Source organism: Oreochromis niloticus, linkage group LG2 (genome assembly GCF_001858045.2).
Source record: "Oreochromis niloticus isolate F11D_XX linkage group LG2, O_niloticus_UMD_NMBU, whole genome shotgun sequence".
NCBI lineage: Eukaryota > Metazoa > Chordata > Actinopteri > Cichliformes > Cichlidae > Oreochromis > Oreochromis niloticus.
Window position 1 is genome coordinate 36,342,470 of NC_031966.2, and position 25,188 is coordinate 36,367,657.

The 25,188-nt window shown below is 43.7% G+C and overlaps 2 protein-coding genes across 4 annotated transcripts in view; both read left to right on the forward strand.

Moving 5' to 3' along the window:
- Window positions 1–13,450, forward strand: part of cox18 (cytochrome c oxidase assembly factor COX18) — an 18,956-nt gene extending 5,506 nt beyond the window's left edge. The window contains exons 1-7 of one of the 3 annotated variants that reach the window (XM_019346935.2): window positions 1,579–1,754; window positions 4,051–4,435; window positions 9,761–9,861; window positions 9,969–10,123; window positions 10,582–10,697; window positions 10,771–10,878; window positions 12,640–13,450. In XM_019346935.2, coding sequence (XP_019202480.1) covers window positions 4,067–4,435; window positions 9,761–9,861; window positions 9,969–10,123; window positions 10,582–10,697; window positions 10,771–10,878; window positions 12,640–12,801 — 1,011 coding nt within the window. In that variant the 5' untranslated portion in view covers window positions 1,579–1,754; window positions 4,051–4,066 and the 3' untranslated portion in view covers window positions 12,802–13,450. Of the gene's footprint in view, window positions 1–1,578; window positions 1,755–1,806; window positions 1,857–4,050; window positions 4,436–9,760; window positions 9,862–9,968; window positions 10,124–10,581; window positions 10,698–10,770; window positions 10,879–12,639 lie in introns of those variants that run through there. The other 2 variants (XM_019346933.1, XM_025898602.1) reach the window with 2 other exon arrangements.
- A 4,082-nt stretch (window positions 13,451–17,532) lies between these two features.
- Window positions 17,533–25,053, forward strand: igfbp7 (insulin-like growth factor binding protein 7). Its single transcript, XM_003458662.5, has 5 exons — window positions 17,533–18,003; window positions 18,409–18,518; window positions 22,304–22,408; window positions 22,483–22,609; window positions 24,638–25,053. Exons 1-5 carry the CDS (start codon window positions 17,583–17,585, stop codon window positions 24,658–24,660), a joined length of 786 nt encoding a protein of 261 aa, XP_003458710.1. The 5' UTR covers window positions 17,533–17,582; the 3' UTR covers window positions 24,661–25,053.
- The last annotated feature ends 135 nt before the right edge of the window (window positions 25,054–25,188 follow it).

Below are 25,188 nucleotides of genomic sequence, written 5' to 3' on the forward strand. Positions count from 1 at the left end.
TGCAGGTCCTTGAAGGGTAATACAGTTTGAAGCTGGAGGATCTCTATATAAATATCCGATAGCAGCTAGGTCACCTTACTTTCAGCAGCTGTTGAAAGGATAAAGTTGTGGTATGTCAGTGGTTAGAAATACCATTATTACTTTAGGATTAGTTTAACACAAAGTCAGGGCTGACCCGGGACCATTGCTGTGAGTCACAGTGCGCAGCATAAAGGTCCTTTCACATCGGACGCAGGATGTGCTGCTAATGCTAACTGCTAACTAAAAGCAAAGGATCCAGAATTTGTTGCGCTGGCTGCTGAGCTCTGTGGGTTTTTGCAGCAGCTCTACCTGTACTAGATGCACCTGCTCCTTGTCGTTTCTATCTCTGACTTTATGTCCTCTACAACAGTTTCTGGTTTTTTTGCTAGTTCTTCAAATGTTCAATAAAAACATGTATGCTAATTCATAACGAAGAAAGCTTTGTAATGAAGACTGTCATTTCCAAAACACTGCCCCCCCCCGCGGTCCGCAGCGCTGTTGAAAAGGCTGTGGAAGTCCCTGTATAAAGCACGTAGACCTGTGACACAAAAATCACCAAACTCAGACGACCACAGACTGTTTTCCTTCGTGGTGATGAAGGAAAACGCTGAGTTGGCATGTAAAAGGGCATTTATTCCCTTCAAGGACCTGCAGTTCAAAAAAGTGCCCCTCCGACAGCCAAAGCCATCTGTTCTCTGATTGGATTGTTACATTTGTGATTGACATGACATTGACCAATCAGATGACAGGAAGAAAAATAGGGTCAAAATTCGTACTTGTAACTTGCAGGGGTTTTTTTGGCTAAGTCCACACACAAATCTTTTTTACACATACAAATCTTTTTTACGCACGCACAAATTCTTTTTACACATACAAATCTTTTTTACACATACAAATCTTTTTTACGCACACACAAATTCTTTTTACACATACAAATCCTGATTTACAAGTACAAAACTGATTTACAAGTACAAAATATTTATGACCACATTTTGAGCCCATACAGGAATCGGAAGTAGTGATGCGCGAATCATGAACGAATCGTTCAATACTCGAGAATCACTTTACTGACTCATGAATCATGATTCACAAGCCCAACTGACTCACTGACTCATCCCTGTTGCTGTTAGCAGCAATATATCTAGCTTATAATTAAAATTGTGGAGAAAAACACAACATCCAGTATCTTAACAAAAACATTTCTGCTCTGAACTGGAAGAAAAAAACCCTGAGTAGAAGCTCACATCAAGACAATCGCTCTGCTAACATGCTAACAGCACATTTGAGCTACTCACCCCCTCCCTCCTGTGCTGAATCGTAGCGTAAGCAAATCACTCAGGACTCGCTCACCCCCTCCCTCCTGTGCTGAATCATAGAGCGAGCGAATCACTCAGGACTCGCTCACCCCCTCCCTCCTGTGCTGAATCATAGAGCGTGCGAATCACTCAGGACTCGCTCACCCCCTCCATCCTGTGCTGAATCATAGAGCGAGCGATTCACTCAGGACTCGCTCACCCCCTCCTTTTTGACTCATGTATCGTCCCATAGTGACGTCACATTCACCCGACACAAAGTGGTAAACAGTACAACGTCATAAACGTGGGACACAGCGTAGCGTGTGGTTGGAGGCGCCAAGGTGATAGAACAGATATAAGCAAATAAAATCGGGGATTTAATAATTTATTCAGCCTCTGACCCCGAGCACAGAGCACCTAACGGCTGACGTCACACAGGTACGTTTCCGCTGTGCGGTCATGTTAAAGATTGCAATATCGAGCTGTTAACAGGAGAACGCATGAGATGTATTCACGCAGTAAACATGTTTACCTGGACAGGTAAAGACTTTAATTAATGTAGGGGAGAGTGGGGTGAGTTGTGCCAGTTTTTACTTAAAGTGACTTTAAAGCGACTGTAATGTCCAACTAAAACATGTACACATATTTCAGGATGTTGAGCATCCCTGCTAACAATCACTGTGGATCTGAAATATAGCTTTCTGAAAAAAAGTGGTCTTGCCGCACAACTTGCACGCGGTATGGGGTAAGCTGTGCCATTGATTATTAAAATAAAAAAGTTCTGACATGTTCAGAACAAAATGAAATTCAAATGAAGATGAAATTAACTGCAGTTGTCTTCACAAATCTGGCCTACTCCATAACATCCCAGCTGTTGATGCTACTCACTGCCCTCTTCTGGCTCTACCACGAAGTTTTTGTGATGTGGTTAATATTTTTATGCACATTTTCTCTATGGGAAATAATTATGAATATTCTCTATTACTTTTTCTTAATAAATGCACACTTAACCAAACCTGCTTTTGCATGTGATATCCCTGCCAGCTGGATCAAAATCTAATTTCTTTGTGCATATTCAAAGACCATCAACTGGCTTTTGAGTATTCACAAAGAAATGAACATATAAAGGCTGCTAGTGCCTTTTAGATGTTTTGTCAAATACTTGATGGCATTTCCATCTGTAGCATCCAGCTGAACTGAGAAGGCCAGAACTGATGGTTGTTGAATGACTTTTATTATTCCTTGCTGTGTATCCGACAACGAACCAACGTAAGAGCTTGTTCCCCTGTCGACTGTAGCTAGAACCATTCATTTTTATACAATTTAACCATGTTTTTCTCTCCCTTTTCTCTTTTAGCAGTAGTTTACAGTTTTCTTGCGTCTTTTTGTTACATCAAGCTAGTTTCCGTTTGCAACATTCACTTCTGGTCACACAGGAAGTTACCAAAAATAAAAGCACAAACGTTATATTATGTGTATATGAGCTAGCTTTACATATCCACCTTTACACCATCCATGTTCTTCTTCTCCATGTATCGTTTTAATGTCATCCTGAATGTTCATCTTCCTCGCCACCTGACGAATGGACTTCCCTTCTCCACCTCGTTCACTCTGTAAACTCTCTCTGTTATAACTCTGTGGCATGATGGTCTGTTTCTGTTTTTGGTCTGAAATTAAGAATGTCACAGTGGAAAACTATAAAAAATACAATCTACAGTTACAATAAAATAATATGTTTAAAATATTCATAAGTGTGGCCCCTTGGCACAAATTACCCCAACAACACCATTTTGAAAAAAAAAAAGCATCATCCAACAGTTTTGAGTATAGACTCACAGTGTAGCTTACCAAATCTCTAACACATCTGTGAAATGTTTTCAGACTTAACTGTAACTGTTCAGACGAAACAATCAAAAACCAAATCACCCCACTTTCCCCTGTGCCAAATAATAGCAGCTGATCTTCACAGCTACCTGAGGAACAGCTGAGCTGAACTTCCTCCTGACATGAAGCTTAATAAACACAAACAGGCAGTTTTCTCTTCTTCTCCACACAGACTGTGACAGTAAAACACAGGTTTTTGTTTAACTGGTGTGACCCGTTTACATACTCCACTCTCCGTGATCAGCAGGTGTTAAACAGCTGACAGGTGAACAGGATGTTTGCAGGTAAACTCAAGGCTTTGTCTGTAGTGTCATGAGGAAAACGTTGGCTTGTTTAAGTTACAGAAGGACAGAGCTGTGAGACCAGGTGGAAGACTTCTTGATTAAAAAAAAAAAAATTGAGAATATTATATCTGATGAGAATATTGAACGAGCTGCAGATGGAGCCCATTTTTGTCTTGTCAAACCTCATGACCCAGAAACAGAGATGACATCCAGTGAAAACGACGCAACGTCTGCAACACGGAGAGAGCAGACCTGGACCACCGGTCACACTCACGTTTGTTTGTTGGCAAACAGGTGAAGTCCTGAAATGTTTCTGATCTCTGAGGAAGTTTCCTCATCGATAAATCGATCACTGAAAAACCTCGAGTTCACAGTTGCTTCACCAATTGTAATAACCTGTAAATAATCTGCTCATGATGGAAGATGAAGAGGAGTCTCATCCTTCCCGTCAGCATGGTCTCCTACACATGGACTTCATATTTCCATTTACCATATTTCACTCCATCCTGGTTCCTGTTGCAGTCATATGATATTTTACGGCCGTCCTTTCTGTGTCATCCTTTCAGGCCTGTGAGGGTCACCATGTTAAGTGTGGGGGGCTCGTCGAGGATCTTCAGCCTTCCTGTACGAGGATTCTGCTCAGTTGTGATCTACAGGAAGTCACTTCCACCTGTCATCACCTCCTCTCCTGGCAACTACCTCCATAGATCAGGAGGGGGGGCACACGTGTCAGGTGTGCGGGCCCTGTCAGGTGGCAGCAGCGATGCTGCAGGTGGGTGGTACAGCAGCCTGGCGGACTCGACCCCAGTTCACCTGTGTGAACAGCTCCTGGTGAGCGTACAGGAGGCGAGCGGGTTGCCGTGGTGGTTTAGCATCTGCGTAGCGACGCTGTCAGTGAGGACACTCGTCACTCTGCCGCTCGCTGCCTACCAGCTGGTTGTCATCTCTAAGGTCAGTGGCGCAGGGCTTCACATACAAGATAAGATAAGATAAGATAACCTTTATTAGTCCCACACGTGGGAAATTTGTTTTGTCACAGCAGAAAGTGGACAGTGCAAAGTTACATAGCAAAAACTGGAGAACACTGGAACACAATAAGAATAAGATACTGTACACAACTGTACAGAATAGAATAAAATAATATATACAATAGGATAAAAATAGAATACAAATGCTGTATACAACTGAGTAAAAATACAACTTTGTCAGAGGGTATTGCACTTAGTATTATTGCACATGTGTGGATGTGTTTGATCAGTTGAAGTCTTTGTTGTGGAGTCTGACAGCAGTGGGGAGGAAAGACCTGTGAAATCTCTCCGTCCCACACCGTGGGTGCCGCAGTCTCCCACTGAAGGAGCTGCTCAGTGCTCTCAGAGTCTCCTGCATGGGGTGGGAGATGTTGTCCAACAGGGATGACAGCTTAGCCACCATTCTCCTGTCACTCACCATCTCCACTGGGTCCAGAGGGCATCCTAGAACAGAGCTGGTCCTGGATCAGCCTGTTCAGTCTCTTCCTGTCCCCAGCAGAGATGCTGCTGCCCCAGCAGACCACACCATAGAAGATGGCTGAGGCCACCACAGAGTCATAGAAGGTCTTCAGGAGTGGGCCCTCCACTCCAAACGACCTGAGTCTCCGCAGCAGGTACAGCCTGCTCTGCCCTTTCCTGTAGAGGGCGTCTGAGTTATGAGTCCAGTCCAGTTTGTTGTTCAGATGAACACCAAGGTACCTGTAGCTGTCCACAGCCTCAATGTCCATACCTTGGATGTTCAGTGGTTGCAGTGGAGGATGTTTGTGCCTGCGGAAGTCTACCACCAGCTCCTTGGTTTTACTGGCATTGATCTGGAGGTAGTTCAGCTGGCACCAGTCCACAAAGTCTTGAGTCAGTCCTCTGTACTCCTTGTCGTCCCCATCAGTGATGAGGCCGACTATTGCAGAGTCATCAGAGAACTTCTGCAGGAAGCACTGGGTGGAGTTGTGGGAGAAGTCTGCAGTGTAGATGGTGAAGAGGAACGGCGCCAGAACCGTTCCCTGTGGGGCCCCCATACTGCAGACGACCCTGTCTGACACACAGCCCTGAGTTCTCACATACTGTGGTAGGGCTGTTCGATATAACGATATAGAATAGAATAGAATAGAATTCAACTTTATTGTCATTGCACATGTCACAGGTACAGGGCAACGAAATGCAGTTTGCATCCATCCAGAAGTGCTTTAGCCGTGATATAGGTATATTACAATATATATTAGCAATAATATAGATGTGTAAGTATATTACAGAAATGGGTCTATTATGGTATGTTATAATGTACACGGTGTGAAGTATGTTATGAATATTCTATAACTATAAGTATGTACAGGCTGTAGTGAGTACAAGCTATGTACAGGCTATGAACAGGATATAAATATGAAATAAAAACTATACAGAAATCTGAGATATACAGTTATACAGAAATGTGAACTATGCAAGTTATAAACAGTTGTAGGATTGAAAATTATCATATGTACAGAATGATATTCACACAGAACTATACAGTAGTGCAGTTAGGATAATTGTGATAGTGATTAAGTGCTAGTGGTTGTGGGTGTGTGTATGTTCAGTCCATGAGTTTAACGTGGGTCAGATGTCAGGAGGCAGAGTTCAGGAGTCTGACAGCTGTGGGGAAGAAGCTGTTCCGGTACCTGGTGGTCTTAGTCCGGAGGCTCCTGTAGCGCCTCCCAGAGGGCAGGAGGGTGAAGAGTCCATGTGATGGGTGACTGGGGTCTCTGATGATTTTCCCAGCCCTTTTCAGACACCGCTTCCTGTAGATGTCCTTTATGGCAGGAAGTGGTGCTCCGGCGATGCGCTGGGCAGTTTTCACGACCCTCTGCAACGCCTTCCGGTCCGAGGCGGATATATATCGGATGACGATATAAAAACGTCTATCGTTTCATTTTACGCTATCGTTTGTTTCGTGGTGTCGCAAAATAAACTGTTTACGGCAATATTTTTTCATTATTTTGATGGTCACTGTAGTGGTTATATTAATTTCCTAAAGTTCTCTCTTTCTCTTATATTTAATATAACCACACTACAGACAGAAAAGCGCTTGTTTTTATGCGTTGTCGTTAGCAACGACGTTAAAACCACCTCGTGTCCGCTTGTTTATTTTCCACATAAACCTTTCACAATAAAGCTCAAGATCCTGTTGAGACTTTTCAAAATAAACTGAATCACGTGAAAGATGCAGAGTATTTACGGATGAGAAGCAAAAAAGAGCCGTCAGGTGCTAAAAAATAAACCTTAGACTCAAACGTTAGAACAGGCTTTTCCCCGCAGCACACTGTGTAATAAATACTCACAAAGAAAACGGCGGCTGTTACAACTTATGTCTAAAAGTGTATCATTTCATGCATCGGTTAAAACACTCGACTCCAGGTACGTGACGCGCAGCTGGAAACACTTCATGCAAGTCGAGCTGCCCGACATTCACAGAATTTACAGAAAATGTTACATTTTTGTGATTTATATCGTTATCGGACGATAGATGTCTTAATATCGGGATATGAGATTTTGGTCATATCGCACAGCCCTATACTGTGGTCGGTCGGTGAGGTAGTCCAGAATCCATGTAGTGAGGTGATGATCCACTCCAGAGTTCTCCAGCTTGTCCTTCAGGACCGTGGGAAGAATAGTGTTGAAGGCACTGGAGAAATCAAAGAACATGATTCTCACAGTGCTTCCAGCGGTCTCCAGGTGAGCGATTGAACGATGTAGGAGGTGAATGACGGCATCATCCGCTCCAATGCCAGGCTGGTAGGCAGGTGCCGAAGCTGAGCCAGGACCAGCCGCTCCAGGATCTTCATCAGGTGGGATGTCAGAGCCACCGTGTTGTAGCTGTTGAAGGTCATCTGTGCAGTGTCATTGCAGTGGTTACCAGAGTCACCTGACAATGACAAGGTTGCTGCTTCAGCTCGTTCTTCCTGTGTGATCCTGTTTCTGCCTGTAGGTGAGGCGGATGAGTGCAGAGTGCAGACCCTTTCTGCTTCACTACGTGAATGCAGACTTAAACATGTTGATGGTTTAAAATACTTTGATTGGTCAGTAAGAGGGGAAAGGTCTGTTTGTGTCCACAGACTCATCCAACATACTTAATGCTGGTCACATGATCTCAGGTCAGAGTTTGAGGGTCTCATGATGTTTTTGCCGCCTCTAATCCATCTTTGTGCTTTTAAAAGAAAGTCCAGCGCTCCCACGTCTCTACATCTGATCTTAGATCAGGCTGTAGTTTGTCCTCAGAGAGAAGAAATATTTCAGGAATCCAGACATTTTTTCTTCCCCCTTCTCTCCCATGAATTCTGTCCTCCTCTTCCTCCTCCTCGTGTCCTTTTAAACTGAAATGAAAAAGGAAGCCTCTGAGACTCTCAGCTGACACGTCAGCTTTTAACTGCCTTTAAGTTACTTTACTTTACCTCATCATGTTTTGGAGGATTCTGAGGCCACCGAAGCGAAAGCCCTCCGCCACTTGGCTGCGCCTAGAAATCCTGTCCATAAAAATTATGAACAGAACCGGTGACAAAGGGCAGCCCTGGCGGAGCCCATCACCCACCGGGAACGAGTCCGACTTATTGCCGGCAATGCGAACCAAACTCTTGCAACGGTTGTATAGGGATCGAATGGCCCGTAGCAATGGGCCAGACACCCCACACTCCCGCAACACTTCCCACAGGACACCCCGAGGGACACGGTCGAATGCCTTCTCCAAGTCCACAAAACACATGTAGACTGGTTGGGCAAACTCCCATGCACCCTCAAGTATCCTTGAGAGGATAAAGAGCTGGTCCAGTGTTCCGCGACCAGGACGAAAACCGCATTGTTCCTCCTGTATCCGAGGTTCAACTAGCGGACGAACTCTCCTTTCCAGCACCGTGGCATAGACTTTCCCAGGGAGGCTGAGGAGTGTGATCCCCCTGTAGTTGGAACACACCCTCCGGTCTCCCTTCTTAAAGATGGGGACCACCAGCCCGGTCTGCCAGTCCAGGGGTACTGCCCCTGATCTCCACGCAACATTGTACAGGCGTGTCAACCAGGACAGCCCTACAACGTCCAGAGCCTTCAGGAACTTGGGCCTCAGAATCTCATCTCTGCTTTTTGCGGATGATGTGGTTCTGTTGGCTTCATCAGGTGAGGGCCTCCAGCTCGCACTGGAACGGTTCGCAGCCGAGTGTGAAGCAGCGGGAATGAGGATCAGCACCTCCAAATCTGAGGCCATGGTTCTCAGCCGGAAAAGGGTGGAGTGCCCACTCCGGGTCGGGGATGAGTTCCTGCCCCAAGTGGAGGAGTTCAAGTATCTTGGGGTCTTGTTCGCGAGTGATGGGAGAAGGGAGCCGGAGATCGACAGACGGATTGGTGCTGCGGCTGCAGTGATGCGGACGCTGCACCGGTCCGTCGTGGTGAAGAGGGAGCTGAGTGTAAAAGTGAAGCTCTCAATTTACCGGTCGATCTACGTCCCTACCCTCACCTATGGCCATGAGCTGTGGGTAGTGACCGAAAGAACGAGATCGCGGATACAAGCGGCAGAAATGAGCTTCCTCCGAAGGGTGGCTGGCCTCTCCCTTAGAGATAGGGTGAGAAGTTCGGCCATCCGGGAGGGGCTCAGAGTAGAGCCGCTGCTCCTCCACATCGAAAGGAGCCAGTTGAGGTGGTTCGGGCATCTGACAAGGATGCCTCCTGGGCGCCTCCTGGGTGAGGTGTTCCGGGCATGTCCCACCGGGAGGAGGCCCCGGGGCAGACCCAGGACACGCTGGAGAGATTATATCTCTCGGCTGGCCTGGGAACGCCTTGGTGTTCCCCTGGATAAGCTGGAGGAGGTGGCTGGGGAGAGGGAGGTCTGGGCTTCTCTGCTTAGGCTGCTGCCCCCGCGACCCGGCCTCGGATAAAGCGGATGAAGATGGATGGATGGATGGATGGATGTTTTGGAGGAATACTCTGCAACTGCCTCTGAGTTTATCCAATCAGAAGCATCCGTTTATTTAAGGTGCTTTTTTTTTTCCCGTGAGATGTCCCGAAAGAGTTCCAGTTGATCTACTGTACAATATAAAGCGCCTTGAGGCGACTTTTGTTGTGATTTGGCGCTATATAAATAAAATTGAATTGAATTGAATTGAATTGGTCAGAGCAAAGATGTAAGCTTGATCTAAAGCAGCCCCCTAGTTCCTGCAATGAAAAACCCACAAAAGTAACTATTGTTAACCAACCCCCCAGAATCTAACCATAGTAACCTTCAGGTGATGTGCAGGTGGAGGCACTACAGACTGAAATCTCTGAGCTGGCTAAGAGACTACGCTATGAAGTGTCAGTCAGAGCAAGAGAGAGAAGCTGGACGGAGAGAGAGAGCCGGTGAGACACAACTAACAGACTTAAAACAACAACAAACAAATGCATTCAAAGAAACAAAAAAACATCCAATAGACAGCATAGAACCAGTCAGTCTGTCCTCCTGCTAGGTTCCAGTTCAAGAAGAACCTGCGGCGGATCGTCTCTCAGCTCTACATCAGAGATAACTGTCACCCCTTCAAAGCCAGTCTGCTGGTCTGGGTTCAGCTGCCACTCTGGATCAGTCTGTCTCTGGCCCTCCGAAATCTGAGCCTGGATCAGTCTGGTAAGAACATGGACCAAGTGAAACTAACCTAACCCAGCCCAAAATTATGAGGTAGGATACAGTACTGTGCAAAAGTCTTGAGCCACCCCTCATGTCTTTAAATTTTTGACTTTCCTGTATTTTTGTTAAGTGCTCTTGAGCGAGAGTTCTCTCACGTGCTCATTGTTTTCCCTCCCTGCGACATACAGCAGCTGGAGCTTCAGCTAGCAGACATACTGCGTGACAAACTGCACAAAAAAAGGCTGATATCATAAATAAGAGACAAAAAAGTAAGAGAAACGTTTAAGGTACAGAGAAAAAACAACTGAAACAGGCTGCATAATATATTTACCTATATGTTTGCAAGCTTCGAAAAATTGGTGCACCTGCTCAAGAGTCTTGCATAGTACCGTGACTTTTACCTGGTCCAGGATGTAGTCTACACCACTCCCGATCCAGGACCTCTGTTTTTCCTGCAGACCTGCAGGGGGCGCTAGCAGCAGGAGGTGCTCTGTGGTTCCCTGACCTCACCATACCGGACTCCACCTGGATCCTCCCTGTCTGTCTGGGACTCACCAACCTGCTCATCGTAGAGGTCAGTTTGTCAGCAGTATGTAATTAGCTGATCAGTGGTGTAATCAGTCTAAGCTTCCTGTGTGCTTCTTCAGGTCTTTTCTCTGCAGAGAGTCGCAGCGTCTCGAACCCAGCGGCTGGTCTTGAACACCGTTAGAGGATTTTCTCTGCTGATGATCCCAATCGCCGCCACGGTGCCCTCTGTGAGTTTAAGGTGTAGTCCATCACTTTTCTCAGCCTGAGGTCTTAGACCAGGTCGGAACAGCCACTTGGTTGAGACATTCAGGAAACGAGGTACAAGCTGAAATTTACAAAAAAGAAAAACATTTGAGTCATAAAACATGCGCACTACACCTGCAGGGAAAATAACCTTTACACATTACAGCCCGCTTAGACATGTGCACACCTGGACCACCCTCATTTCCCAACCACTGCACGTCCCATTCAACCTGAACAAGAACTCAGAATTTGATCTGTGATCAGAGATTGATTACTCTGAGCTTCGATCAGGACTCAGAATGAACACATGGAGACTGAGAGTCTTATTCATTCTCACAGCACAAATATGCAGGTGATGAAGGTGTAGTAAGCTGCTAACATGAGACAAAAATGGCATTAAATAAATAAAATATTATTTATATAGCACCTTTCTAGACAGAGTCACAAAGTGCTGCACATAAGATAACAAATAATAAAAGGGTAAAACAGACAACATAAAACAGTCAGAAAATTAACCAAAAAAAGGTTTAAAAAGGTGAGTTTTGAGTTGTTTTTTAAAAACAACTACCGAGTCCACAGTTCTTAATGTATGAGGGAGAGAGTTCCACAGTCTCAGGACCACAGTGGCAAAAGCTCTGTCACCCTTAGTTCTCATCTTAGTCTGTTTTATAGCAAGGTAAGCCCAGATCAGATGACCTCAGGGACCTGCTGGGGACATAGGGCTGTAGCAGATCGGAGATGTAGGGAGGTGCCGGTCCATGCAAAGCTCTAAATGTCAAGACCAGGATCTTAAAATGGACTCTAAATTCAACAGGAAGCCAGTGTAGCTGAAATGGCAATGGTGTCGCATGTGAATACTTGGAGGATCTTGTCAAAAGTCTAGCTGCAGCGTTTTGCACAACCTGCAGACGATCCAGAGAACCTTTGCTTAGACACATAAACAAAGAGTTACAATAGTCCAAGCGTGAGGAAATAAATGCATGTATAGCTATCTCCAGTTCACAGCGAGATAAAATCGGGCTTAACTTAGCCACATTTCTTAAATAATAAAAACAAGACCGAACCAGAAAATTCACGTGCCCATCCAATGTGAGGGTCGAGTCAAAAGTGACACCTAAATTCCTGATAGAGGATTTAACATACACAGAAAGAGGACCAAGGGCTTTCACTATCTGGGATACAAATCTGTCCGGAGCACATACGACAGTTTTCCCCTCGTTGAGTTGGAGGAAATTTACAGCCATCCAACGTTTGATAGAATCTAAACATTCTAAGGCATTCTTTATCCTTCACATCAGCTGATGATGAGTGTCATAGCCCCGCCCTCTCTGAGCTCTAATTGGCTTATATCTCTTACAGGTAAAAGATTATTATGGCCACTGAATGGGTTAGGAGATTAAGTTGATCTGTATGTAAGTGAAAGTTTTTAATCTCTCCACAGTCTGTGAAATGTCGGTACTGCCACCTACGAGCTTTACACTGGTGAGCTCGTTCTCCCGACATTTGTGTGTGAAGCAGCATTTGCCTCGTTTCCTGTTTATAAACACAGCTCTGGCTGAGGAATGTTTCATGTTTAGATCTGCCGAGTCAATGAATGTTTGAACGTGTTGAGTCGCTCCCGCATTCCTGTCAGGTCATCAGATTAAAGTGTCTGTTCAGGGTTTTATTTTGAAAGAATGTTCCTGTGTATTAATCAGATTAAGGTGTTTTATTCTGAAAGAGTCTCATTGTGTCTCTCCTCACAGTCCATGGCTCTGTACTGGTTTGCTTCCAGTCTGGTGGGATTCAGTCACAACCTCCTCCTTCGCTCTCCTTCAATCCACCGTCTCTTGCAACTGTCGACTCCTCACTCGACATCTCCATACAGAGACCTGCTGACCGCCTTCATCGCCAAATACCACAAATGACCACGCTGTCAGATAATACAGCTGCAAACATCTACAAAACAAGTTGAGGACAGCAGACTGACTCAGTTTAATATTTACTAGCTGCCTGGGTCCACCTGATGAAATAAAAACAGCTGACTGTGACTTCCTGTCAGAGTTTAAAGTCATATAAAGTCAGGTAAACGTCTGTGACGATGTGATCACCTCAGACGTTTAAAGTGTTTGATGTTAATCTGAGATGTGTCTGTCTGGTCATAAATAAAGTAACTTCAGACTGAATGCTCTGTGTTCATCTCTGAACAATAACAGGAAGTGAATGCATGATCTTTGACCGCCTGTTTATTTTCCCACAGACACTCTCTAAACTTAGAAACAGTTCAAGAGGAAGGATTACAGATCAGCCACTTATCGATCAGATGTTTCCCGTATTTATACCTGTGTGGATCAATAGTCTCTTCTCTGATTCTTCTGTCACACAGTGTGACACAAAGTGGATGAGCAGTTGTGATACTCTGCACTTGTCCCAGAAGTACTGACTTTTTGTACATTATTCTTTCTATATATTTGTTTGCTATGATTTGCTATGCACTGACTCTCCCGGCTTTGTTTGTTTGAGCATTCTGTCCCCTGCAAAACAAACAGTCAGCAAATTAAAGCAAATACTCAGTTACATGTTGCTTTATATTTTATTATGTCGCAGGATTAAGTCATTTGTTTTCTTGTTTTCAGTCTTCACGTAGGTCATGTGCGGGAAAGGCCCGCCCAGCATCTCCTGACTACTACTGATGATGTCATGTCTGACATCAGCAGGTTAAACCAAGAGGAGGGGTTTCTTGCTTGCTTGCTTCCTTTTGTTTGTTTCATGATACAAAGGGATTTGTTGCATATTTTTTCTTATATTGAGCCATTTAGTCATAAATGTGTTAATCAAAAGATTGGGGAGCTTTTTGTAATTCTCAGTCATTTCTGTTGAGTTTTAGATTCCTCAGCTCAAGCCAGTGGTACTGGCTAGAATAACTGAAGGTAAACTGATATGAGCTGCGTCCCAATTCAGGGGCCTCATCCTTCGGATTTGAAGGCCAATTAGTTACAGCGACGTGACGAAGGCTGCTCCAAATGGGGCCAACAAATGTGTCCTTCATTTTCCCAGATTTCAAGGATGGGTCGGGTGTATCCTTTGTGGCTCACCATATCCCAGAATTCATAGCGTGGCCCAGCCAAGTTTCCAACGATGGTGGCAGCTACTTAGTTTTAACTCCGACAGTCTCGGTCGTTGTGTCCTTGGGCAATACACTTCACCTGGTTGTGGTCAGATTCCAAACATTTTTTACAAATAAATAACTGCAAAGTGGGGTGTGCGTAATTATTCGGCCCCTTTGGTCTGAGTGCAGTCAGTTGCCCATAGACATTGCCTGATGAGTGCTAATGACTAAATAGAGTGCACCTGTGTGTAATCTAATGTCATTACAAATACAGCTGCTCTGTGACGGCCTCAGAGGTTGTCTAAGAGAATATTGGGAGCAACAACACCATGAAGTCCAAAGAACACACCAGACAGGTCAGGGATAAAGTTATTATATAAATTTAAAGCAGGCTTAGGCTACAAAAAGATTTCCCAAGCCTTGAACATCCCACGGAGCACTGTTCAAGCCATCATTCAGAAATGGAAGGAGTATGGCACAACTGTAAACCTACCAAGACAAGGCCGTCCACCTAAACTCACAGGCCGAACAAGGAGAGCGCTGATCAGAAATGCAGCCAAGAGGCCCATGGTGACTGGACGAGCTGCAGAGATCTACAGCTCAGGTGGGGGAATCTGTCCATAGGACAACTATTAGTCGTGCACTGCACAAAGTTGGCCTTTATGGAAGAGTGGCAAGAAGAAAGCCATTGTTAACAGAAAACCATAAGAAGTCCTGTTTGTAGTTTGCCACAGGCCATGTGGGGGACAGCAAACATGTGTGGCGGAAAACTAACACTGCACATCACTCTGAACACACCATCCCCACTGTCAAATATGGTGGTGGCAGCATCATGCTCTGGGGGTGCTTCTCTTCAGCAGGGACAGGGAAGCTGGTCAGAGTTGATGGGAGGATGGATGGAGCCAAATACAGGGCGATCTTGGAAGAAAACCTCTTGGAGTCTGCAAAAGACTTGAGACTGGGGCGGAGGTTCACCTTCCAGCAGGACAACGACCCTAAACATAAAGCCAGGGCAACAATGGAATGGTTTAAAACAAAACATATCCATGTGTTAGAATGGCCCAGTCAAAGTCCAGATCTAAATCCAATCCAGAATCTGTGGCAAGATCTGAAAACTGCTGTTCACAAACGCTGTCCATCTAATCTGACTGAGCTGGAGCTGTTTTGCAAAGAAGAATGGGCAAGGATTTCAGTCTGTAGATGTGCAAAGCTGGTAGAGACATACCCTAAAAGACTGGCAGCTGTAACTGGAGCAAAAGGTGGTTCTACAAAGTATTGACTCAGGGGGCTGAATAATTACGCACACCCCACTTTGCAGTTATTTATTTGTAAAAAATGTTTGCAATCATGTATGATTTTCGTTCCACTTCTCACATGTACACCACTTTGTATTGGTCTTTCACCTGGAATTCCAATAAAATTGATTCATGTTTGTGGCTGTAATGTGACAAAATGTGGAAAAGTTCAAGGGGGCCGAATACTTTTGCAAGCCACTGTACTTGCAAATCAATAGGCAACGACACTCTACGAAACAACGAATCAAAAACACAAATTCTTTGTTGGACGGTGGAGGCTAGGAGAGAGGGGGCCAGGTGGCTGTCATCTGGTAGTTAAATACTGGAGGTGATCAACCAATTATCCAATCCCAGGACAGGCAGAGACTCCACCCAACAACTCAGCAGACACGCCCAGGTGTCCACCGCCTAAGAAAGAAAAGGGGGAAAAAAAACCCACAGCCATCCTCTGGTGGGAGGAGTCACACATAAAACAAACACTGACAACATTGGATCATAACACAGTTAAAAGTTGAAATGTAAATATTTGTTTTTTTAATTATATAATAGATTTTTTTACATTTTATGTGAAGTGAATAAATAAAAGCATATTTATATATAAACATATATAAATAAAAACATGTTGTTTTTTTACATTAGTAATTCATTTTGTGCATAATTTTATATTATTGTTGATAATAAATTAATTAAAGCAGCAAAACAACCTGAAGAGCCGGTTCTCCAAAAAGAGCCGGAATTCCCATCACTAGAGAACAGCGAACTCCCGGCACACCGTTTTCAAACCCCCGCGGTCTTTGGCTACTCAGGTAAAACATGATATATCAGTCACTCAGATAACTTAAAAATTATATTGTTTGGCTTTTTTTTTAGTATTTTATTTGTTCCTGAGTAAATCGGTTTGGCTGAGATTAAAGTTCTAATTTTCACACAGCTGAATAAACGTCAAAAAACGTCAAAGTGTGAGATGGTCGAGAGTTTGCTCCAGTGTCCTGTTATATTTTAGATACCAAGGAGCAGACGGCTGAGTTTATTAAACTCCACTGAGACAGCGGTGACGCAAATCTGAAGGCTAATTTCACAGCCGCTCACTTCAGGCCTACCCGGTTTTCGGAGGACATGGCCCACATAGACCACGAAGGACGGGTCCTCCAAAGGATGCAGCCTAGGAATTGGGACACAGTTATAGTCAGTCTCTGCTTGATTCAGGTGAGGGAGGAGAGGTGAGCTGTGTTACCGATTCCATGTGCTTTTGAGTTGTGTTAAGTTTCACAAATAATGGAGGTCACTGTAAGTAAATTGCTCGTCTCTGGGAACCCAAAATGTCTGCTTACCCTACCCCCTTCCTTGATGCTCGAGTCAGACTGCTTCCCACAGTAATACTATAACATAGAGTACAGCACAGTTGCAATAATCAGAATACTTTAATGATCCCTGAGGAAAGTATGTGGTCAATAAGAACAGTAACAGACCAAACTAAATAATAATACACTATAATGCAAAGTTTATAAAATAAGAACTAACTCTAATATATAAAAATATCTCAATTATAAATATCTAGAATAATACAGACGTGATATATACGATCCACATTTTACTTTAAAATGTAAAACTTTGTTATTTACTGCAGAGCGTGTGCAAAGAGTATAAATACTGCACTGTGTGCTGATGGAGCTGTACAGAGATGGCCTCCATTCCCACATTACTGGCCTTGTGATCAGTTTATTTAGTCGCATCTGCGACCCTCAACCTGCTGTCCCAGCATGCAACAGCACAGAGGATAGCACTGACCACAGCAGGCTGACAGAAAATCCTGAACATTGTCTGACAGATGTTAAAGGACCTCAGAGACTCTGGCTGTTCCTGTAGAGTGCAGTGGCGTTTTTAACCCCGTCCAGCCTATTGTCAGTGTGTACTCTGAGGTGTTTATACTCCTCCACAATGTCCACATCGACCACCTGGATTGAAACGGGGGTCACGAGTTTCCTGGTCTTCCTGAAGTCCACAATCAGTTCTTTGGTCTTTGTCACGTTGAGCTGCAGATGATTCTGCTCGCATCACGTGACAAAGGAGTCATCAGAAATTTCCTGAAGGTGGCAGGTCTCTGTGCATGTAATACTGTATGGAAATAGTGTAAAGTACAGTAGTACACAGTACAGTAATGCAGTATTACTTTACAGGGTCATATTATCTTCCTGTGTTTCTAGGCTGAGGGTGGGATCAGCTGTGGGTGGAGGCGGAGTCCCACCCTTAAAGCAGCTGTGTTTCAGCCCCTCAGTTTCAGACTGACTCAGAGCTGCTCGCAAACATGAAGTCTTTCTGCCTCCTCTGTCTGATCCTCCCGGTCCTCTCAGTCCAGGACTCTGCCCCTTTGGGATGTGGATCTTGTGACCTGGCTCAGTGTGCTCCTCTTCCAGCGGAGGGCTGTGCTGCTGGCTCTCTGGTGGACTCCTGTGGCTGCTGCTCTGTCTGCGCTGCCGCAGAGGGTGAGCTGTGCGGAGGTCGCCAGTCGGCAGCTCGCCGCTGTGGCTCTGGTCTGGAGTGCGTGAGAAGCAGCGAGAACAAGAAGAACAAGATGGGAGTCTGTGTCTGTAAGCGCAAATACGAGGTCTGCGGGACAAACGGAGTGACCTACAGGAACTCCTGTGCACTGAAAACTGCAAGCCTGAGAGCCCAGAGTGAGGGAAAAGAACCTGTCAACATGCAGAACAAAGGTCGCTGTGGTTCAGGTGAGGTCGCAGGTCATGGTATCGATCAGTGAAGCATTTGTTCATCTATGTAGCCTACAGTTCACTTATTCTGATATGTGACTTGATACAGTTGGAGAAATAACCTGCAGCTGACGTACATATATATGTACGTATACGTATATGTTGCTGTGATGTAAATGTAGAGCAGTTAAAAAAATCAAAACGTCTCTTTCCCCGTCTGTGGTCCAGCGGACTATGAGGCAGTCTGTCAGTTGCAGACTGATGTCGCCTCTGATAATCCTCCTCCATCCCAAACATCACATTCCTTTCTACATGAAAAGACCCACTGAGTGTACTCAGAGCAAACTGAATTCCTGTGAGGTCACTGAGGACTTCCTGTCTGGGCCTGTTTCACCCACATTCATCTTTTCTCTCTGTCTGCAGCTCCACTCATTGTTACTCCTCCAGGTGAGGTGTACAACGTGAGTGGCTCTCAGGTGTACCTGAGCTGTGAGGTGGTGGGCGTGCCCACACCAGTGCTAACCTGGAAGAAGGTGAGTTTGTGTGCCATCACTCAGCAGCTTGTCACACATTTAAGATGTCTTTTGTTTTTCTCCATAAAAAGAAACACTCAAAGGCTCAGGCGTGACTCCACAGAAGTGTTTGCCTTCCTCTTTGCTGCTGACTTCCTGTTTCCTGCTGCTGCCAATAGAAACAATCAAAGTTCTCCACCTGGAAACATAAAACAGGAAATTATCCTGATTTAAACATTTCCCCCCAACAGCAGCTTACATCACTACTTAACAACAATAGTCACCTTGAGGTACTTTAAAATGTAAGGAACAGACCTATTAGAGGGACGCCAAGCAAAAATTTAATTATATCAACAGTCTTTGACTTGAAGAAATTGTTTAAGACTTAAACCTATGTTCTGCATATTCCAGCATCCATCCATCCATTCGCTTCCGCTTGTCCTTTTCAGGGTCGCGGGAGGCGCTGGAGCCTATCCCAGCTGTCATAGGGCGAGAGGCGGGGTACACATATTCCAGCATATAAAATAAAATCATATTTTGTGTTTACACTCACTCTTTGAAATAGATGCAAGTAAAGCGGCAGAAAATAAATAAAATCAAAGACTCAGCAGCTCTTAAATCTATTGTCACCAGTTTAGTAGGAGTGGGGCGGGTGGAGGTTTGCCCACAGCAGTCATGTCAGTGGGGGGATCCGGGGGTTTCTCTGTGAATGTCACATTCCCGTGGCAGCGTGCTCACTCAAAAGTTTAGGGATTTTTTCAACTGTAGAAAGAAGTTTTCTTCCCACGCAGAGTGAACAGTGGACGCTAATGTTTTTGTTATGCTTTAAACCCTGCATGGTCATACTCTCTCCCGCACTCCATATCTGCACACGTCTGTTACCACGCGCTTACGTCATTGTCATGAGACACTCACAAACAAAATCACAGGTTAGTACCACAGCAATGCAGCATGCTTATGGGAAAGTAACAGTAATCTAATTACTTTTTTGCAATAGTAATCCCTTGCTTTACTCGTTACTTGGGAAAAGATTACAGTAATGCATTACTGCCAATTTCTGGTGAGGATGTAACAGTATTAAAAGACAACCAACCTCTGTGGGAGTGGATGATATTCTTCAATAACATGAGAGAATAACACGGATGAATTCTATCCTTAAACTGTTACTGCACCTTCAGAAGCTACTGTAATGCAGTGTATTCCCCACTGCTGTGTAATCTGTTACTGTAAACTTAAATGTTATTAAAAATGATCACGAAAGACAGTTTTCAAGAAATATAGTTAAATGTTCAGTTTCTGTGGCATATGTCAGAACAAGGATGTGAACTCAATTGAGTCTAATAATAGATTAAATTCCATGTTGAGGCTGTTATTTTCAGTAAAAGAGAAATCGTAGAGAAAGTCTGAGTATGGGTCAGCTGCATGATAGATAACAACAATTCAGTTTTTTGGTTAGCGTGTTATGAGGCTCAGAGTCGGCCTTTCAAAACTTAAATCGTTTTTGGCTCTATTGTTGATTGATATATGGGCTCAAAATGTGGTCATAAATATTTTGTACTTGTAAATCAGGATTTGTATGTGTAAAAAGAATTTGTGCGTGCGTAAAAAAGATTTGTATGTGTAAAAAAGATTTGTGTGTGGACTTAGCCAAAAAAAACCCTGCAAGTTACAAGTACGAATTTTGACCCTATTTTTCTTCCTTTCATCTGATTGGTCAATGTCATGTCAATCACAAATGTAACAATCCAATCAGAGAACAGATGGGTTTGGCTGTCGGAGGGGCACTTTTTTGAACTGCAAGACTCAGCAGTCCACCTGCATCTTAAGGATAAAGGTCACTCTTTCGAGGATGCCAATGTTCACATATTGGACAGAGAGGACAGATGGTTTGAAAGAGGAGTGAAAGAGGCCATCTATGTCCACTGTGAGCGACCATCTTTGAACAGAGGCGGTGGTTTACGACACCAACTGTCTGCCATCTATAATCCAGTTTTGAGTTCCCTCCCCAGACGCCTTAACGCCCACTCACATCCTGGGCCATCTGACCTCAGGAAATCACATGATAGGGTGGGGCCAGGTTTCACAATGAGCTCACCCGAAACCCTGGCTGATTAGGTCCCACACCCACTTTCACACCTTGGCGCATGTGATTAGAGGATCACCAGGGGGTCCTTTGTCCCTCCTTGGGGGGTTACTCCCACTGGGTTTAAATCTGGGACTCTCGGCCATTTGACCTTAGAACTGAAGAAGCTTCTCGGATGAGAGGTGAAACGTCTTCAAGCAACTCAAAGAAGTCCAGACGCTTTTCTTTGCAAACTCCTTTGACAATCAGATGACAGGAAGAAAAATAGGGTCAAAATTCGTACTTGTAACTTGCAGGGTTTTTTTTGGCTAAGTCCACACACAAATCTTTTTTACGCACGCACAAATTCTTTTTACACATACAAATCTTTTTTACACATACAAATCCTGATTTACAAGTACAAAATATTTATGACCACATTTTGAGCCCATATAAACGGACCAAACTTCAGTCAGGAGAACAACTGAGATAATCCATCCACAATACGAGGTTAGTCATTAATATATTGCTGCATGGGCTGGGCTGTAGTTACAGCGTAAGGGTTTAAAAACCGAGCTGTAAAATGAACAGTGGTAATAAAAACCAGTTTTTAAACCCTTACGATGTAACTACAGCCCAGCCCATGCAGCAGTATATTAATGACTAACCTCGTATTGTGGATGGATTATCTCAGTTGTTCTCCTGACTGAAGTTTGGTCCGTTTACAGCATCCTGCCATGCGATTGCATTTGTCCCTAACCATCGGGAACCCTCACGTTAACTTTTATCGAGTGGAAAAAAGTTAGCGTTCATCCTCCAGCTTCACTGTGTTTATGTTATGCTAATGTAGCTGTGTCGCTAGGGTCACGTAGCTCATCATTATGTACCAGCTAGCCCAACTTCAGTAACCCTACAAACGTCACTGCTGTTTAGTTTTCTGTCTTCATTTATGCTGGAAGTGATAGCAGAGCTGTACGTTTGAATTGTTTAGGTGGAAACTAGCGAGCTAACTTCCTGCTAACTTCTAACTCTGTTAAATATCATAAATCCTGTTTTCATGGATGCCTGGATGTTAAACTTCATAGTTACACCTGGTAAAGCAGCAATGCTGATCATTTTATTACACATGAAAGAATTTAGACAGTTTAAACTCTCAGTGATGCTGCAGTGTTTGTTTGACTTTGGGACCTGCAGCGGAGTTTGGGCCCAGACATGGCTAATAACGTCAGACTTAAAGACCGGATTGGCCATGTAAGGAGTTCAGTTCAACTTTCTTTATATTGTGTCAAATCACAACAGCAGCTGCCTCAAGGCAGTAATATAATAAATAGGTTAATTTGCAGCATTCAGAGATAACAGCATGTTTCATGAACTTTCTTTATTTTTTCCTGACATCAGGGCTTAAAAAATGATTCTGACAAGCTGACAGCTTGTACACTAAGGGCTCAGGTATGTTCAGGTGTGTCTATCAGGGTGGCAAGTAACGGCCTGTTTGAAGAGAATATACAGACCTTAAGACCTAAGACCTGCTCAGAGCTGTGGTGAAGCAGGATGTCCAGTCATCAGTCTCAGCTTCAAGTGGGGATGTCAGGTGGTTCCTCCACCACAGAGTATGAGTGAGAAACCCGTTAGAAGACCACAGGGGTTAGACAACTCTGTGATGACGTCACAGAGTCAATAAGGTATTTGAAGTTGGATCTCTAAGATTAGAGTGATGATGATAATGATGGGTTTCTTCTTTCAGATCCTCAGTGGGAAGAAGATGGAGCTTCTTCCTGGAGACCGTGACAATCTGGCGATCCAGACTCGAGGAGGACCGGAGAAGCATGAAGTGACCGGCTGGGTGCTGGTCAGTACAAACACTACGTTATGTCACTGCTGCAGTGGGACCAATCAAAATAGACCATGGTGTTTGTGTTTCAGATCTCGCCTCTGACCAAAGAAGAAGAAGGATCGTACGAGTGTCACGCCACAAACGCCAAAGGAGAAGCTTCAGCTGTTGGAGCAATTCACGTGGTTGAGTCCATCAATGAGCTCACTGCCAGGAAAGGTAACATCTAAAATTACCTTATGAAACATCCTCCGTGGTCATCACTGACCTTGGTCTCTGGAGGATTTACCTCAGCCTTTGTCAGCCTTTCAAAAACACCATCAGACTCAGCTCAGTTTTCCAGGTGTAGATTCTTCCACTTCTTCCATAACTATAAACTGTTAAATGAAGAAAAATGTTTCTAGTCCAAGAAGCAGACTTATCCATGTCAGTGAAACACGTTTTAGGGCGGCAGTGGAATCAGAGCTCCTGTTACTGAAACTTTTAAAATGATAAATAAAACATCTGCAGAGACATTATCCAGCTTTTATTACCTGAGGCCTGTTCTCTTTTTATCCCATTACAAAGTAAGCAGAAAAATGATCCAGAGATGATTCCAAGCATGCCCAGATCATCCAGTTACGGACTGCTGGGCTCCTGCCAACTTATTCTGATGATCAGTCTTTTTTTCTTCACTAATGACAGATATATCATACAGGAATGTGGGCTCTAGATGGAGAGCACTGCAACCTTACTGACAAAATAAAGCATAGCCATCAGAATCCAGCGTTGCCAAAAGTCTCTAACATAAACGAATAATGAAGCAGCCCAGGCTTTTTTGTTTTGTAAGGCTAGTACTAACTTTAATGTGCCCACACAAAGCTGACGATCTCCTCCTCTTCCTCCATCTGTACTGCTCTTTCATAATGTGCTGTCCTGTGCTTTTTCTCAGGAAAAGCACATTTTTGGGATGTGTCTACTTAGAAAATGAACAACAGAAAATGAACAGTGCCTTTGGTTGTGAGGTTAGCTTGTCTCCTTCATGTAGTTGAATCTAGATAACCAAATTCCAACTTTTGAACTTGGATCTGATAACTGGTCTTAATACTAGCAAAATAAAAATGACCTGTGACACTTTTTAAATTCTTCATTCCAGATTTAGAAGTGACTGGTGATGGTTAAGTTACATATGAGCAACATATGTTGTACATGACACGTCAAACAAATGCAAACAGAGAACATAACATCACATTCACAAGGAGATGATGAAACGAACTGAATATACAGGAAAATCAAAAGATTGGGACCCTTTTAAAAAACATAGAAATGTTAATAATCGCTGTATGTGGGATGATGTGTATATGTCTGAATGTATTACATTTATACATAGATACATGTATATATGCCACCCAAGTGTTTGTGATAATTGCTAATGAGTCTTTTACACACTATGGAGGAATTTTGGTCCCCTCATCTTATGAGAATCGTTCTAATCAGCATCACCCGCATTTTTGAGGTCATGTCACAGCATCTCAATCAGATTCAGGTCAGGACTTTGACTAGGCCACTCCAAAGTCTTCATTTTGTCTTTCTTAAGCCATTTAAAGATGGACTTGCTGGTGTGCTTTGGATCATCATCCTGCTGCAGAACACAAGTGCACTTCAAGATGTTTTGGTAGAATTCATGGCTCCATTAACAACTGCAAGACACAGCTGCCAAAAAGTTTTGTCTTGCCAGAGCACAGAGTATGTTGGGGATCAAGATGTTTTCTTAGAAAACTGAGACGAGCCTTTCTGTTCCTTTTGTTAAGCAGTGGTTTTTGTCTTGGAACTCTGCCATGCAGGCCATTGTTGCCCAGTCTCTTTCTTATGGTGGAGTCATGAGCACTGACCTTAACTAAGGCAAGTGAGGCGTGCAGTGTTTTGGATCTTGCTCGGGGATCTTTTGTGCCGTTGCTCCACTCTTGGGGTAATTTATGTTATAAATTGGGGTGGGGCGATCACCTTTTTCACACGTGGGTTTGGATTTTTTTCCCAGAGATGAACAAAAACCTTTATTTAGAATATGCATGATGTTTTTACTGTTTTACTTGTGTTATCTTTCATGATCTGACATGAGCAGACCCACGAGCAAACATGTTTTCACACCACTGTATATAAACAATATATCAAAAGATTGGGACACCGCCTTTACATTATTGACATTTTAAAATGATAATTTGTTGAACAAGAAACATATCTGAAAGTAAATATGTCGTTTTCTTTCAGTGACAAAGGAAGCCGACCTGTGATCAGCTGATCGTCTCAGGAATCCCAGACTTTTAACTTTCAGTAAAACCTGAATTTGTTTCCTTTCAGTCGTTTTTAGTTTTAAATCAGACTTTTTCAAACTTCAGTCTTTTGTTCTACATGTTATATTTGTAACTTTTAAAGTATTTTTCCTCCTCTGGGCACCAGCGGAAGTTTGAAATGGTGAAACAGGTGTATTTGTTTGTTGCAGTCTACACATTAAATATGAACCTTAAACTGCATGTTTTTTCCCCCTCAATTTAATAAACCATAATAATGTTGGTGTGTTGTTTGAATCTAATCAATATTTCAACTCTTTCAGTTAAATAATCAATGTTTTTACTGTGAAGGTCCCAGAAAAACATATTTTCAAGAATAAAAAAAGAAAAATGGAACGATCAACTAATTCGTTGTGATCAATGTGAACTTTCATTAAATACAAACACGCATTCATCCATTTTCTTTTGCTTATCTGTGGCTGGGTCATGGTGGCCGCAGGCTAAGCAGAGAAGCCCAGACCTCCCTCTCCC